Genomic DNA, 16,234 nt, shown 5'->3' with positions numbered 1-16,234 from the left:
TCCATATTGGGGCATGTTACACTTAACACTGGCTGAATTCCTAGAGAACTGATGACCTAAAAAACATTCAAACGAATACTCTATAAGGATTCAAGTAAAGCAGCAAAATGCTGGCTTGCCACTGGCCAACTCAGAGCTTTGTTCCTTTTGACCTCCCCTCCTTTCTCTTTATTCCCATCCTTTCCCCATTAGTGTGAACATCAGTTTGTCAGATCATTAGTTCACCAAATGATGGGGAGAAACAAAAACACCAAGAAAGTATTACCAGTATAGAAATTTATTTGAATTCAAAATAATATGGCTATATTTATAATAATATAATAATTATCTAAAGCAAATATCATCATTGGCTCTGAAATGGGTCTAAAGATGTCATTCTTAAGTCAAAAAATACGTAGTAAGAATGTACAAGAAAGAAAAAGATATAAAAACAAGTCTGCTGAGTGTCGGGAGTTGGTGAGGGATATCCTACCATATTGTGACGGAGTCCAAATAGAAAACATGCAGCAACAGTTCTCCTGCTTTATCAGCTCCCTGGAAAATAAACCAGTAACCCTGGTAGTGCAGTAACCATTTGGTTAACAGGACAAACTTCCTGATGGACACAGATAGTAATTCACTGCATTTCCCTTCTCTAACTTCTCTCTTCACACCAATTCCTTTTCTTTCCTTTAAGATGGGTTTCATCCTGTTGACAAAAGATTTGGTTTTATTTGTAAAGTAGAGCAGATAATATCCTGAATGAAGTATTCAATGATTTAGTTGAGGATGCTCAGGGATCAAACTTTGTAAAAAGGTCAATTCAGCTGGTTAGCAGAGACTATCAGTGGCTTGCAGACAAAAAATTCAGATAGTATGTTTGTTAAAAAGACAAAAAGAATAAGCGGTTAAAAATGGGTGAAAAATCCTAGGGATTACTGTGACCTAGACAATCAAAAGCAGATAGGTGACCTTTGATTAAATCCATTTACTTGTGGAGTGAGCTAAAAGGAGGCTCCGAGACAGAGTTTGGTTCCCAACAGTGTCCATGGCCAAAGGGCACACTCAGAAGGTCTCCTCCTCTCGTAGGAACTGGAACACGGATGAGAAGTCTTTCTTTGAGTAGCCCTTTGCACACATCATCCTGTAGATCTGATGGGCCAGACTGCCAAGAAGGATTGGGCTCTTTGTGCTGGTAGCAGAGTCTTGTGCCAATCCCAGATCCTAAATCAAACAGGAGGAGAGAACACACTGAGACTGGTGGTAAAGTCTCTTTGGAACTGTGGTTCCTAATGTTTTGGTTTCAAAGAAGGAAAAATGTAATCTGAAAAACTAAGATAAATACTATGGGAAGTTAACATTTTTTAATAAGTGCTTTCATATAACTGCAAAACTGCTCCAGACAGAAACCTTGATTTCTGAGTGTCTCTTCTATTTTTCCACCTTCCACAATACCTGTTTGTTTTGTTCCAAAGATTTGAAGAAAAAAAAAATTTCCCTGTGTAATCTTATCTGTGGAACTCTGTAAGACATAAATTTTTTTTTTTAATTCTTAAATGAAAACAAAGAGAAATAAAACTGCAAAACAGGAAATAATAGTTGCAAATATTACTTCATCCAATAAATATTTGAAGTGTGCTGATAATGTGCCAGAAGCTGGGATAAAATGATGAGCAAAACAGCCACAGCCCACCCAAACTCACATTGTGTTAAGGAGAAAGACAAATAAGCATGGTATAATTGGATAGGAGGAGTACTATCATGGGATCCAAGGAAGCAGGGTCTGGGGTGCTGGGAAAGGTGAAGAATAAGAGACAGTGAAGCACAGACCTGGAGCCAGGTGAAAACATGGGGGTGGCAGGGAGGTGGTGGGCAAGGAAGAATGATCCTGGCAGACGGGACAGCAAATGTGAAGGTTTCCAAGAGACAGAACAAGAGGGAGAAGTGAGTTCAGCATGATGAAAGCAAGGAGAGGGGGATGGGAAAGAAAAATCAGTCTGGTTGAGGCAAGCAAAAGCCAAGGCATCTGGGGGCTTGTCAGACAAGTTGCAGGGATGGACTTTAATCTCCAAGTAACTCAAACTACAAAAGCTTCAAAGGAGAAGTGACACAATCAGGATTTTACATTTTAGAAAGCACAATCTTGCTTTGGTATGGAAAATAAACTGGAGAAGATCAGGCTGAAAGACAAGATCAGTTAAGATGTATTTATGGTACAACACAAACGAGGCTCAGCCAAGGTACTGCTAGCCGGGGAGGAGGGAGCTGGATGAATTCAAGGCATATTCAAGAAGCAGAATGAATAAACGTCATGGGGAATGAGGGAGAGTAAGCCAAGTATGGGCACATCTTGTCTTACTGTGCTTCAGTTTATCATGCTTCACAGATAATGCATGTTTGTTTTTGTATTTTAATAATCGAAGGTTTGTGGCAATCCTGCATTGAGCAAGTCTATCAGCACTGTTTTTCCAACAGCATGTGCCCAGTTCATGCAGCTGTCACATTTTGGTAATTCTCACAATATTTCAAACTTTTTCATTACTATTATTTCTGTTATGGTGATCCACGATCAGTGACTTTTTTTTTTTTTTTTTTTTTTTTTGAGATGGAGTTTCTCTCTTATTGCCCAGGCTGGCGTGTAGTGGTGCAATCTTGGCTCACAGCAACCTCCGCCTCCCAGGTTCAAGCAATTCTCCTCCCACAGCCTCCTGAGCAGCTGGGATTACAAGCATGTGCCACCACCACACCCAGTTTTTTTGTTTTTGTTTTTTTTTAATTTTTAGTAGAGACGGGGCTTTGCCACGTTGGCCAGGCTGGTTTCAAACTCCTAACTTCAGGTGATACACCCACCTCGGCCTCCCAAAGTGCTGGGATTACAGGCATGAGCCACTGCGCCCAGCCGATCAGTGATCTTTGATGTTACTATTGAAACTGTTTTGGGGTGTCACAAAGCACACATAAGATGGCAAACATAATCGATAAATGTGGTACACATGTGTTCTGACTGCCCTGCTACTGAATGGCAGCTCTCTCTCTCTCTCTTACCCCTCAGGCCTCCCTATTCCCTGAGACACAAAATATTGAAATTAGGCCAATTAATAACCCTATAATGGCCTCTAAGTGTTCAAATGAAAGGAGGAGTCAGCTGTCTCACACTTTAAATCAAAAGCTAGAAATGATTAAGCTTAGTGAGGAAGGCATGTAGAAAATCAAGACAGGCTGAAAGGCAGGCCCATTAAAACAAACAGTAGAATGCAAAGAAAAATTTCTTGAAGAAAATTACAAATGCTATTCCGGTGAACACATGAATGATAAGTGAAACGGCCTTCCTGCTGATAGGGAGAAAGTTTGAGTGGTCTGGATAGATCAAACCAGCCAAAACATTCCCTTAAACCAAAGCTTAACCCAGAACAAAGCCCTAACTTTCTCCAATTCTATGAAGGCTGAGAGAGGTGAGGAAGCTGCAGAAGACGTGTGAAGCTAGCAGTGATTAGTTCATGAGGTTTAAGCAAAGAAGCCATCTCCATAACATAAAAGTGGAAGGTGAAGCAGCAAGTGCTGATGGAGAAACTGCAGGAAGTTATCCAGAAGATCCAGCTGTCACTGATGAGGGTGGCCACACTAAACAACAGATTTTCAGTGTAGATGAAACAGCCTGCTGTTGGAAGATATCATCTAGGACTTTTCACAGCTAAAGAGAAGTCAATGTCTGGTTCCAAAGCTTCAAAGGACAGGCTAACCCTCTTGTTAAGGGCCAATGCAGCTGGTGACTTGAAGTTGAAGCCAATGCTCATTTACTATTCTAAAAATCCTAAGGCCCTTAAGAATTATGCTGAATCTACTCTGCCTGTGCTCTACAAATGGAACAGCAAAGTCTAGAAGAAAGCACATCTGTTTATGGGATGGTTTACTGAATATTTATTTTAAGCCCACTGTTGAGACCTACTGGTCAGAAGAAAAGATTCCTTTCAAAATATGACTGCTCACTGACAGTACACATGGTCACCCAAGAGTGCTGATGGAGATGTACAGGGAGATTAATGTTGTTTTCATGTCTATGAACACAACATCCATTCTGTAGCCCATGGATCAAAGAGTCATTTTTCAACTCTTATGTGAGAAATATTTCAGAAGGCAATAGCTACCATATATAGTGATTCCTCTGACAGATCTGGGCAGAGTAAACTGAAACCTTATGAAAATAATTCACCATTCTAGATGCCATTAAGAATATTTGTGATTCATGGGAGGAGGTCAAAATATCAACATTAACAAGAGTTTGAAAGAAGCTGACTCCAATGCTCATGGATAACTTTGAGGCCTTTAAGACTTCAATGGAGAAAGTCACTGCAGACGTGGTGGAAATAGGAGAACTAGAATTAGAAGTGGAGCCTGCAGATGTGACTGAGTTACTACAATCTTGTGCTAAACTTGAAGGGATGAGGAGTTGCTTCTTATGGATGAGCAAAGAAAGTGGTTTCTTGAGATGGATCTACTCCTGGTGAAATGACAAGAAAGGATTTAGAATATTACACAAACTTAGTTGATAAAGTAGCATCAGGGTTTGAGAGGATTGCCTCCGTTTTTGAAAGAAGTTCTACTGTGGGTAAAATGCTATCAAACAGCAGCACATAAATCTTCTGTGAAAGGATGAGTCAATCAATGCAGTAAACTTCAACTTCATTACTGTCCTATTTTAAGAAATTGTCATAGCCACCCAACCTTCAGCAACCACCACGCTGGTCAATCAGCAGTCATCAACCTCAAGGCAAGACCTTCCACCAGCAAAAAAGGACTATATGACTCACTGAAGGCTCAGATAAGTGTTAGCATTTTTTAGCAGTACAGCATTTTAAAATTAAGATACGTATATTGTTTAGACATAATGCTAATGCACACTTAATAGACTATGGCACAGTATAAACATAATTTTTATATGTAGTGGGAAACCAAAAAATTTGTGTGACTTGTTGTGGTTGTCTGGAACTGAACCCGCAATATCTCCAAGGTATGCTTGTGCGGTATCTAGGTATATGTATTCTTACTTTTTCTTTTTTTTTTTTTCCTATTCGAGACGAAGTCTCGCTCTGTTGCCTAGGCTGGAGTGCAGTGGCGCTATCTCAGCTGACTGCAATCTCCACCTCCCGGTTTCAAGCGATTCTCCTGCCTCAGCCTCCCGAGTAGCTGGGCTTACAGACATGCACCACCATGCCTGACTAATTTTATTTATTTTTAGTAGAAACGGGGTTTCACCATGTTAGCTAGGCTGGTCTCGAACTCCTGACCTCAGATGATCTGCCCACCTCGGCCTCCCAAAATGCTGGGATTAAAGGCATGAGCCATTGCGCCTGGCCGTATTCTTTCTTTTTAATCAGGAACAAAACAAAACAAACAAACAAACCCTCAACTGGGAGAAAATAAGCACTGCAGAAATCTGAAAGTTAGCTGGTCTAAAAATTATTTTCTGTAGTTGAGAACACAGACTTTCTAAAGTTGAGATCTCAAACAAGAGAAGGATGACAGTTTGCTTTTCAAATGACTTAACTAGTTTTTACATATAAATCCATATATTAAAATCTTAAAGCAGGAAGATGTATTTGGAAATCTATTATCAATGGGAAAATCCTCTCTTCTTTTGTGATGCATCTAAGCACTGCCAGTGTATTAATAACAATGAGAAAGTTCTCACTGTTCTCATTTAAGAAGTTGGTAAATTAACATAAATTTATGATGAACAAAATTTTACCAGCTCATATAAACAAACCCAAGCACGCATGCACACACACACACACGCACACACACACACACACACACGGTCTGGCCCATTCTTCTCATCCAAAAGGCCAGGAATAAAAATGAACAAGATAAGGATTTTCATCTAAGTTAGGTTTTTACTCATTTTCAGTGAGAGTGAATATTCTAGTAATTTTGCCTCTTACATGAGACATATGCTTTATTAAGAGAAAGAGAAGGAAAGTGTTATTGGACCATGAAACATTTTTCCTTCTCTCTTGGTTAGTGTCTACATTTACCATACCTTAGCCATGAGTGTTGTTCCAAATCCACCCTGATAGTTATTAGCCGAGGGAACGCCATCCATCACTCCAGGTACAGGATTATAAGTGTCACTTGACCAACACCGTCCTGAGCTCATATTTAGGATTTTAGCCAGTAGTTTTGGGTCAAGCCCTAACCTGTCAAAGGTCAAAGAAAAGAAGTGTTAAGTGTCAAAATATGCACGTCGTGCGTGACTTATTTATGTTTGGGGATGCTCCATCTTCTCTCTCCATTTATTATATGTCTTCTAAAATCTAAGCAGATTGATACGAGAGTGAAGAATCCAATTTTGAATTATAGAGTACTAAACACTACTGGTTAAATAAGAACATTTTTGAGCCAGGACCATTTTGCATTTAGAGAAAACCTTCTATGTTATCCTATTATTAAGAAAAAATAATATATAACTGCATAAAAATATTGTTGGTTTATCACACTCATGGGTTTTCTAGTTTTTGGACATTACTACATTTATGTGTCACGTAAGAACCTTAAACCAATATGATAATTTAAATTCTACATTCTTTATCCACAAATGATATATTTCAGAAAGAAATATTGACAGATAAACGATGCATCATGGGAGTCTGTGTGAATGCATTTACACGTATGTTTATTCCTTTAGTTTTTATGAGAATAAATGCAAGAGATGAGCCAGGAGCTGTAAACGAGCTTAAGAAAAGTTATTATAAAAGAAGACTTTTTTGCTGCAAACTTTTCTTTTATTTATTAAATCTTTATTAGACAATCTTGCTTATGAAGCAAGTCTGCACAGAGTTGTGACATATGCTATCTATTCAGAGACATGCATTATAGTTCTGGGTCAACTGCTGATAAGGTTACTGATCCTGATAAAACAAAGCTTGCCCAAGCGGAAACATCATTTGTTCTATCACTGGGCTGATGGCATAAACGGCTGTTCAATGTGGACCCTAGAAAAAATAGAATCAAAATGCTCCATTACTTGGATTCTAAAGATATAATGCAGTTTGGGAAGCACAATTTTGCTAAGTATCACTGAATCAAGTTTCAAATAAAACTTTATACCTAGCAATTTATTTGGTTTCTTTCATACAGAGCCATTATGAAACAATTGTCATAAAAGCTTTCTGCTTTTTCTTAAAACCAACCTCTTCCAGAAAATTAAAAAAACACTGAAAAGAGACACTTATGTAAATGTTAAACAAACTGTGCATCTTGGCATGCTCAGATTGTTTGTATGTCTAAAACACATCTGTTTATTTCAAAATCTGAATATCATGGCCAATAAAACATTTTTTCAGATGCTAGAGCAGGGGGCTGAGGCTAACAGCCAAAAATATGTATGGAATTACCACATAATACGACTGTTATGTAATCAGGCTTTCAAGAGGTAGCTGTGGTTCCCAGACTGTTATGTGGCATATCATGTATCTGAATTCATATGGTGGCCCATGTTATAGTGATGGATTTTACTAAGGATTATAACAGATACAGAAATTCAGTCTAAATTGGCTATCATTCATTCTGTTCAACTGTAGATTCCCGGAGAGAAACCCAACAGTTTCATTCATTCTTTTATAAAGATCCAAGTTCACTGCATGCATAGTATGCTACTGATGCTTGCTTTCTCCTTTTAAATAAGATTAGGCTATCAGTATGCTACTGTAGTATATCACTTAGGAAAAGATAAAGCCAGTGTGCTTAGGGAATAATTGTGAAAAGCAAAATCACAAATTAACAATTAGTTAATTTGCTATAACTAACTGCAAAGTACAAATGTTCAAGAATGCATATATCTAATATGCTCCATAAGGAGAAAATACTTTCAAAGACTCCAAAACGTCGCTTTCTCCCTCCATTTGAAATATAATTTCAGGGCTTCCTAACTTAGATCTTTTAAGATGGTTCATCACATTTAAAGCAGCAGAATTCCTCTCTTCTTTCTAAGCTACCAGGTTACACTCAGTAGTAGCTCACAAGAGCTTTTACAGCTAAGGAAATTCACTCTTTTCTATAATATTCAACAAAATGGTGAGCAAAGCTAATTATCCTAACTTTGTAAAACCCTAAATTTTTCTTGAATGTTCAAGGAAAAGTACTGGTATTGATTGATGGAAACCCTTTTTGGTGAACACATTACTATTTAGAAGCATCCTGAGGGGCACATACAAAAAATCAGGTGGCAGTTGTTTCATTCTCACTTTTCAAATCTGATGCTTCCCCACCATGCTGATTCCCTTCAGGAGATAGTTATTCCCTCTCCACTTCCCTCCCCCTGTCCCCACCCGCAGCAAAGTGTATCATTAAAAAGAGCAAGTTAGAAGTGTTTTGCATTTCATCTTTCTGAGGATTCTTTCTCTGGCAGATACATAACTGACAGTTAAAATTAGACATGATATTAAAATCAGTTACTGAAGTCCTCTGTTTTCCACTGTGCCCAAGGCTTGTAATGGTCTGAAACCAGCTAGAATACACAGTAATTGTCATTCAGAGTCTATCCTAGAACGTCATGCTTCACTGGAGAAGACTGAGTTTCCATTCGAAATCAACAAATTAATCCAAGACAGGTATCTGAAAGGGCAAGTTTAATAGGAAGCAGCTACTGGGCTCTCAACCATGATAAAATGTTATTGCTGTTTCCCTGTAAATTGGCTGGGAACATATGATACTTTCTGCATAAGAGCCCCATTGCTGTTCAGAAGATATACAGCTCAAGCCATCAAAAGAATGACAGTCTGTCAGTCCCCATAATAACTTGCCACTGGATGTGGTTCGAGAGTGCATGCGTGCATGCATGTGGCTTTACAATTGCTGGAATGTTCTCTGATATAAACAGAATAAATTCATTGCTCTGACTGCATATATAATGCATCTCAAATAAACGTCACTGTGTCAAATCTACTCACCTCTAAAACATAAGAATTTTAAATGAGGTTTGGAAGAAGTAAAAATAATGCATTGACTGTAAAAAAAATTTAAAAAATTAAACATTTGCCTTCATTGTAACCAGGACTTTAAGGGCCAAAAATGTTTGTTTATATTATCTGTGAGTAATCTATACTCGTCTGGTTTTACGTAAGAACGAAACAAATTATGTCACTAAACTGGGATGTTTGTATCACAGGAACAGATCTGGAAATGAAACATCTAAGACCATGTCAATTTTAATTAATCAATCACTTATCCATCAATGTTTACTCAGATCTGCTATATCCAAGTGCTACACGTGCAGCGAAGGAGACAGTAAGAAGGAAGCTAAAAGGAGGCTGTGCCTGTCTGCCAGGAGGGCTGAGTTAAGACCCACCTGGATAACTTTTACCTTTGGCAAGAGAAGTGCCATATCTTATCCCCTCACTCAATCACTCCCCTACCTCCTCCCTCCTCTCCTTATTTATCTGACAAATCTTCACTGGGTGCCTAATACCTGCCAGGTATATTCTTAAGATATGGCAATGAGTAAACAAACCATTCCCCTTCATGGAGCTTCTAGATGGGAAGACAGGTAATAAACAGACAAATAAATATGTAATGCCAGCTAGTGAGACATGTTAGGAAGAAAAAGATTAAAGTACAATTTAATTTCAAACAATAACCACCTCACCACAACCACAAATCATTACCACATATCGACACCTACTATGTGCCAGAAACTATTTAATAAGTTTTACATGGATTAACTCACTTAATCGTCACAACAACCCAGTGGATAGATGTAATTATTTTTGTCATTTTATACATGAGAAAAGCTTAAGTCTGTGGGACAGCTTGAATGCAGACCTACATGCACGCCCAAATGCCATCGTATTGGCTAGTAGTTGACTATTAAGTAGGTGGTAAACTTAATAGTCAACAACTAGCCAATATGATGGCATTTTATCAGTTTATTAAGAAATTTGTATGATGGATAAGTGAATGATTTGGACTGACGTAGTCTTAGATGTTTCATTTCCAGATCTGTTTCTGTGACACAAACATCCCAGTTTAGTGACATAATTTGCTTTGTTCTTATGTAAAAGCAGACAGTATAGATACATACAAAGAACAAACTTTTTGGCCATTTACAAATTACAAACCTTTGCCATCTGTTATGTTTATTAGGGTACACAACTAAGGCTCCAGTCATCATATAAATGCAAAAGCAACATCTTCTAAGGGCAGTATACAAGAAACTATTAATAAAACTACATGGAGGGAAAGTTCTCATCTTGAACAGCTTTCCAGAAGTTCAGCTGCTTCAAGCTTCTTTTGGCGGAAGACAATACAGTGGTTGCTGGAGGAGCCTGGGCCTGGTTGGTAATGCAAGTAACTTGTTATACCACCAATATATATATTTTTTTAAATCAGTTTCCAGTGGAGCTGGTAATTTAAAACAACAAAACATTATCAATGTTATTTCTATGTGATACACAGGAACGAAACCTCTCTAATACAAGTAGGGTACTTTCAGGACCATAAAACTATGCTTCTAATGCCTATGTAGGAATCCAATTAGAAAGCAGAAAGGTCTAATAAAAAAGGAATCTCAAAATATATTGTATACCATATTTTTTACTCTTTTACTTTTTTTTTTTTACAACATTTAAAAATTTTGCTAACATCCATAAAGACTCACTGTAAAAGAGCATAGGGTCAATAAGAATTTTAAACTGTAAGATTTTATTCTTCAATTTTTTAAAATAAGGGGAACAGTGTTCCAGAAAAACCACTGACTTGGAATAAAATTAATCAGAAATGATCACAGGAATGGGTGACTCAATTTGTAAGTGTTGACATTAATTCTCTGAAAAAATTTCACTTCAGAGTGAGCAGAATATAAATGTGGCTAAACCATTTTGATGCTATACTACTTTGTGGGAATTTACTACTTGGGAATTTATGCTTGCTGATGCCAATTTTCTCTTTCACCTTGCAAAGCTCAATAAATCGTGGCTGCTCTCTATACTCTATTAGAGAACAATCCTGTCACTTTAAACCATGTCTGTAAACCATGCAGAAAAGACAATAGCAGAAGCATTCATTTTTAGGGTCTTTAAACCACTGAGAATCTTTGTAAGATAAAGTGATAAAATCCTCATGTTATGAAAATAAGCAATTCATTGGTATAATCTGAAACACTAGAAATTTATAAATTATTTTGAACAGTTAAGTACAACTAGTGAGTTTCTGCCTTGTGTTCAGACTTTTAAAATATATTTTATGTTATATACATCAGTATATATGTAGTTTTAGAAACATGAAAGATTTAAAAGTTTCATATTTCTAAATAATAATTTTGTCATAGTTGATCAGAGCCAAAAATAAGGGAAACTCTATTAATTGCTTCTGCTCTCTTATATCTCTATTTTTTATCACTTTTCATTTTCTCCTTGAAAACAAACCCACTACAAGTAGCCAGTGGTTTTTACTTCATTGTACACCTTGTATTTGATTGTATTGCCTCCAATTGTAGCTGGTGTTTGCAGTAGAACTTCCACAAGCGCTTAGCCTATACAAAACTTCATTTTAGAAGGTCAAATGATCATCTTATAATAAGAGTTCTGACAGGAAAATTATTCAAGAAATGCCAGAGAATGCATCACTATGACTAAGGAACATCCTGGTCCAGTGATGCTCAAGGTAAGAAGTACAGAGTCAATGGGCAAAGAGGGAAAGCTGTAGTACAGTATAACCTAGGTTCATCCAGCCCTTTACTTTATATAATCATTTATATCCAGAAAAATAAAAATAAAATTCTAAACATACATATGCATACCAGTCCTGGTGTCAACACCAATTAACTGTGTATGCAATTTATGTTCCAGAAATGTACATCTTCCTCTTCCATGAAATTAGTCTAGAGAATGAACATGAAAACAAGTTACTAGTAACCAGTTTTTCAATTATGATAAGTGACCCATATCCTAAAACTGGCCACAATACAAACATAACACTCTGAAAAGGTCCCTATATACTACCACTTTTATTAAGGCTCTGTACAGACATGCTTTACCATCTTATGGACATTCAATTTTAAAATGTAAATGGTACGCGATATTGATAAACCAATTAGTGCTGATGCAAAGCAAATTCCTCTTTTATCTCAATTACAACATGACAACTTAATAGGTCAAGATAGTTAAACATCTGAGACAAGGGCAATTCAATAAAACAACAGCATCTTGATATGGTAATTAAGAGGAAATGTGAATCCATTACTGTGTTTTCAAAAATATCTCAAGTATGTTGGCTCTTTTTATTACTTTTATCAAAAGCTATGGTATGAAACACTATTCTGTTTTGTGATATATTTGGTAAGCAGTTTTAGGGAATGTGATGAAAGCAAATGAGTAAAGCATCCTGCTCATTAAGCATTTTCTAAAGTAAGAAATGTATATTTATTATTTTCATGAAATATAAAACATTCAAAAATTAATTAGGTGATTAATCATATGTAGCATTACTAAACCAAAAAATTAAAGGCTAAAATTAAGACATTAACCTTAAGCATTTAAAAGATGATCATCCATAGGAAAAACAGAATTCCTCAATCACTTTAAGCAAAGTATGCCATTTTAATAGAAAGATACATACGAATGCAAAGTAACTAAACCACAGGCAAAATAAAATGAAAGAGTTATGCATATGCATTGCATCTTTATGAATGCTATCCAGTTTTTAGCCTGAGAATGAACCAACAAGAACACCTTTAGTGCGGATTTGGAGACTATATTTTTAAAAGGTACATAAACTAGTCACATGGTAGCATACCACCTGAATTCACTACACACGAAAACCATGTCTTATACAAATTTGTCCCAACATTGCCAAAGTATGTTTAAATTTTATAGAAAAATGTTTCTTGCATTTCAACATAATAGAAGAAATGGGGCTCCCATATAAAAAGGATAATATAACTTCAAATGCACAGGCAATACATTTTACGGCTATGGCAAAGCGTATTCATGCTCTCCTGGGTCCTACTGCTCGTCCAATAAGCAAAGTCTGTTAAAGTTCAATAATGAAGTACTTTCAAAATGTTCTTAGATCAACTCATTTATCTCTCATGAATATCATTTTTTTAACATCAGAAAATCAAATAAGAAAGCCTATAAAAATGTTAGTATAAAAATGTACTATTCAACAAACCTGATTCCAAGATTCATAGCTTCAGCAGTTCCAATCATACTAATAGCTAACAGCATGTTGTTGCATATCTTTGCCGCCTGAAAATAAATTGAGTACATATTAAATATCTGTATTTTCAAGCTATAACTCACAGGACATTTTTCCTTGCCCAATTCCAGGGGCTACGTTCTAAAGAAGTAACATTCAGCTGTTGATTTTCTCGAGTGGGGAAGAGAACCTGATGCAGCATGGCTCCCACTGAACCTCACATGCTATCCCAGAGCAGACTTGCGGGTCTCCTCCACTAGGTAATAAATTTGCCTATGTGGAAATTTATTTTCCACATAGCTACTAGGGGCTCAGCACTATAGGGCACAACTGCTCTTTAAGGTATGGAACTTACAATCTAACTGGGAAATGGGAGTAATACGCTATATGAAAAGGCAACAAAAACAAGTGGTGAACTGTAAGGTAGAGGCTATAAGAGATAAGAGGAGTTCAGAGCAACAAGACCACTGAAGGCAGGAACAGAGAGGAAGTGGAACCTGAAATCATCCTTTAGGAGGCCAAGGCAGGATTTAAACAGACAAGAAAGGGAAAGAAGGAGATCCAGGGAGAAGGGTAAATATATAAGAAGGATTAAATATTTAAGAACATGGGGATGTTGCTAGAGATCAGTAAGAAAATTGTTTAATATGCCTGTGTTTTAAGGAATGGTGAGAAATTTGATGGTTAAGACTGGGGCAAGAACATGTCAGCTATGAAAGCTAGGGTGGAGAGTTAAAATTTGACATGGTAGGAAACAGGGGTCTATTCAAAGTTTCAGAATGGGGAAGCACTATGATGATACAAGCATCTTGATGGAGTTGGTCTGGGTTATGATGTTGGACAGAGTGGTAAATTTGACATTTGGAGACCTATTAGGCCCCCGACCGGTAAACTAGGTGTGAGACACTGAAAGAAAGGCTTGGACCAGGTCCTGTGTTGAATGGAAATGAAGGTCAACAATGAGAGTAACTTGAATTAATAGAGCTTGGAGACTGACTGGACAAGAGTATGGAGACAATAAATATATCTAAGATAATACCAAGTCTAGAGTGAGATAAAGAGAGTCCTAGTGACTAGGGTAAAAGCATTAAGAGGAGGAGTGAGAGTGTGTGTGTGTATTGGGAAGGGGAGGGAGACAACTAGCTTGATTTCAGTGTTCAGTATTGTTTAATCATCTCTGTCAATCACCTCATACTTCTAAATGAAAGTTACTTGCTTTTCAAGAAAAAGTTTGAAGTCCATGGGTTATTGCTGCCTGATTGTACTACAAATAGAGCTATGGCAAGTACAGTTGACCCTTGAAGGATGAGGGGGTTAGGGATGCCAAACCCTCAGTGCAGTCAAAAACCCATGTGTAACTTTTGACTCTCCAAAAACTTAACTTCTAATAGCCCACTGTTGACTGGAAGCCTCGTCAATAACATAAACAGTTGATTAACACATATTTTGTATCTGTGTTATATATTGTATTCTTATGGTAAAGCAAGCTAGAGAAAAAATGTTACTAAGGGAATCATTAAGGAAGATAAAATATATTTATTTTTCATTAAGTGGAAGTAGATCATCATAGAGGTCTTCAATCCCATCTTAATAATGAGTAGGCTGAGGAGGAAGAGGAGGGGTTGCTCTTTGCTGTCTTGGGGTGACAGAGGCAGAAGTGGTGGAGGTGGTAGAAGGGGAGGCAGAAGGGGCAGGCACACTCTGGATAACTTTGTGGAAATTGTGATTTCTATCTGATGTTTTTGCTCTTTCATTTCTCTAAAAACGTTTTTGTATGGTACCAATCCGTCTTTCACTGTTTGCTTTATTTTCAGTGTCTGTATCATAGAAGGGTCCATGTTGTAAAAGAAGTTGAAAGGAGTCTTGAATACTCAGAACCGTTCTGCCATACTGTCTAATGTCAATTTGTTTCCTGGCACTGCTTTTGGTACATCTTCTTCCTCATCATCTGGCACTGTTCAGAAGCACTCATCTCCATCAAGTCTCTTCTGTTAATTACTCTGGTGTGGTCTCTATTAGCTCTTGAATTAATCCAAGATCCATATCTTGAAAGCTTTCATACACTCCCCACCTTTTTGGCCAATCTCTTTAGTGATTTCCTTGATTGGCCCTGCCATAAATCCTGTGAAGTCCTGCACAACATCTGGACAGTTTTTTCCAGCAGGAATTTACTGTTAGGGGCTTGATGGCTTTCAAGGCATTTTCTACAATAACAATGGCATCTTCAGTGGTGTAATCTTTCCAGATTTTCATGTTCTATCAGGGTTTTCTTCCACAGTGACAATCCTTCCCATACAGTACCATGTGTAATGAGCCTTAAAGGTCCTTATGATCCCCTACTCTAGAGGCTGAATTAGAGGCGCTGTGTTTAGGGGCAAGTTGGCCCCTTGGACACCTTCAGTGTTGAACTCATGTTATTCTGGGTGGCCAGGGGTACTGTCCAATATCAAAATAACTTTAAAAGTCAGTCCCTTACTGGCAAGATATTTCCTGACTCCAGAGACAAAACCATCGATGGAAACAATCCAGAAACAGGGTTCTCATTGTCCAGGCCTTCTTGCTGTACAACCAAAAGACAGGCAGCTGGTATTTATCTTTTCACTTAAAGCCTCAGGAGTTAGCAACTTTATAGATAAGGGCAGTCCTGATTATCAACCCAACTGCATTTGTACAGGACAGTAGAGTTAGCCTATCCTTTCCTGCCTTAAATCCTGGTGCTGCTTGCTTCTCTTCCTAATAAATGTCCTTCGAGCATCCTTTTTTTTTTTCTCCCCCGTAATAGGGCACTTCTGTCTGCATTAAAGACTCATTCAGGCAGATATACTTTCTCTTCAATGATTTTTTCTTAATGGCGCCTGGGAACTGTCTGCTGTCTCTTGGTTGGCAGAAGCTACTTCGCCTATTTCTTGATGTTTTTTAAGCAAACCTCTTCCTAAAATCATCAAACCATCCTTTGCTGGCATTAAATTCTCCAGCTTTAGATCCTTCACTTTCCTTTTGCTTTAAGTTGTCATGTAATGACTTCACTTTTTCTTGAATCATATTAGATGTAAGTATGCCCTTC

General features: G+C 37.5%; 1 protein-coding gene across 2 annotated transcripts in view; it reads right to left on the bottom strand.

The window, feature by feature from the left end:
• Nucleotides 1-259: 259 nt before the first annotated feature.
• Nucleotides 260-16,234, bottom strand: part of HIBADH (3-hydroxyisobutyrate dehydrogenase) — a 221,236-nt gene continuing 205,261 nt past the window's right edge. The window contains exons 6-8 of one of the 2 annotated variants that reach the window (XM_003270460.1): nucleotides 13,144-13,220; nucleotides 6,017-6,173; nucleotides 260-1,203 (exon numbers count right to left, since the gene is read on the bottom strand). In XM_003270460.1, coding sequence (XP_003270508.1) covers nucleotides 1,045-1,203; nucleotides 6,017-6,173; nucleotides 13,144-13,220 — 393 coding nt within the window. In that variant the 3' untranslated portion in view covers nucleotides 260-1,044. The remainder of the gene's footprint in view (nucleotides 1,204-6,016; nucleotides 6,174-13,143; nucleotides 13,221-16,234) is intronic. The other variant, XM_030795573.1, reaches the window with a different exon arrangement.

This window comes from Nomascus leucogenys, chromosome 17, assembly GCF_006542625.1.
Source record: "Nomascus leucogenys isolate Asia chromosome 17, Asia_NLE_v1, whole genome shotgun sequence".
Taxonomy (NCBI): domain Eukaryota; kingdom Metazoa; phylum Chordata; class Mammalia; order Primates; family Hylobatidae; genus Nomascus; species Nomascus leucogenys.
The sequence above is the reverse complement of the archived record's forward strand: the minus strand, read 5'-3'. Positions and strand labels throughout refer to the sequence as shown.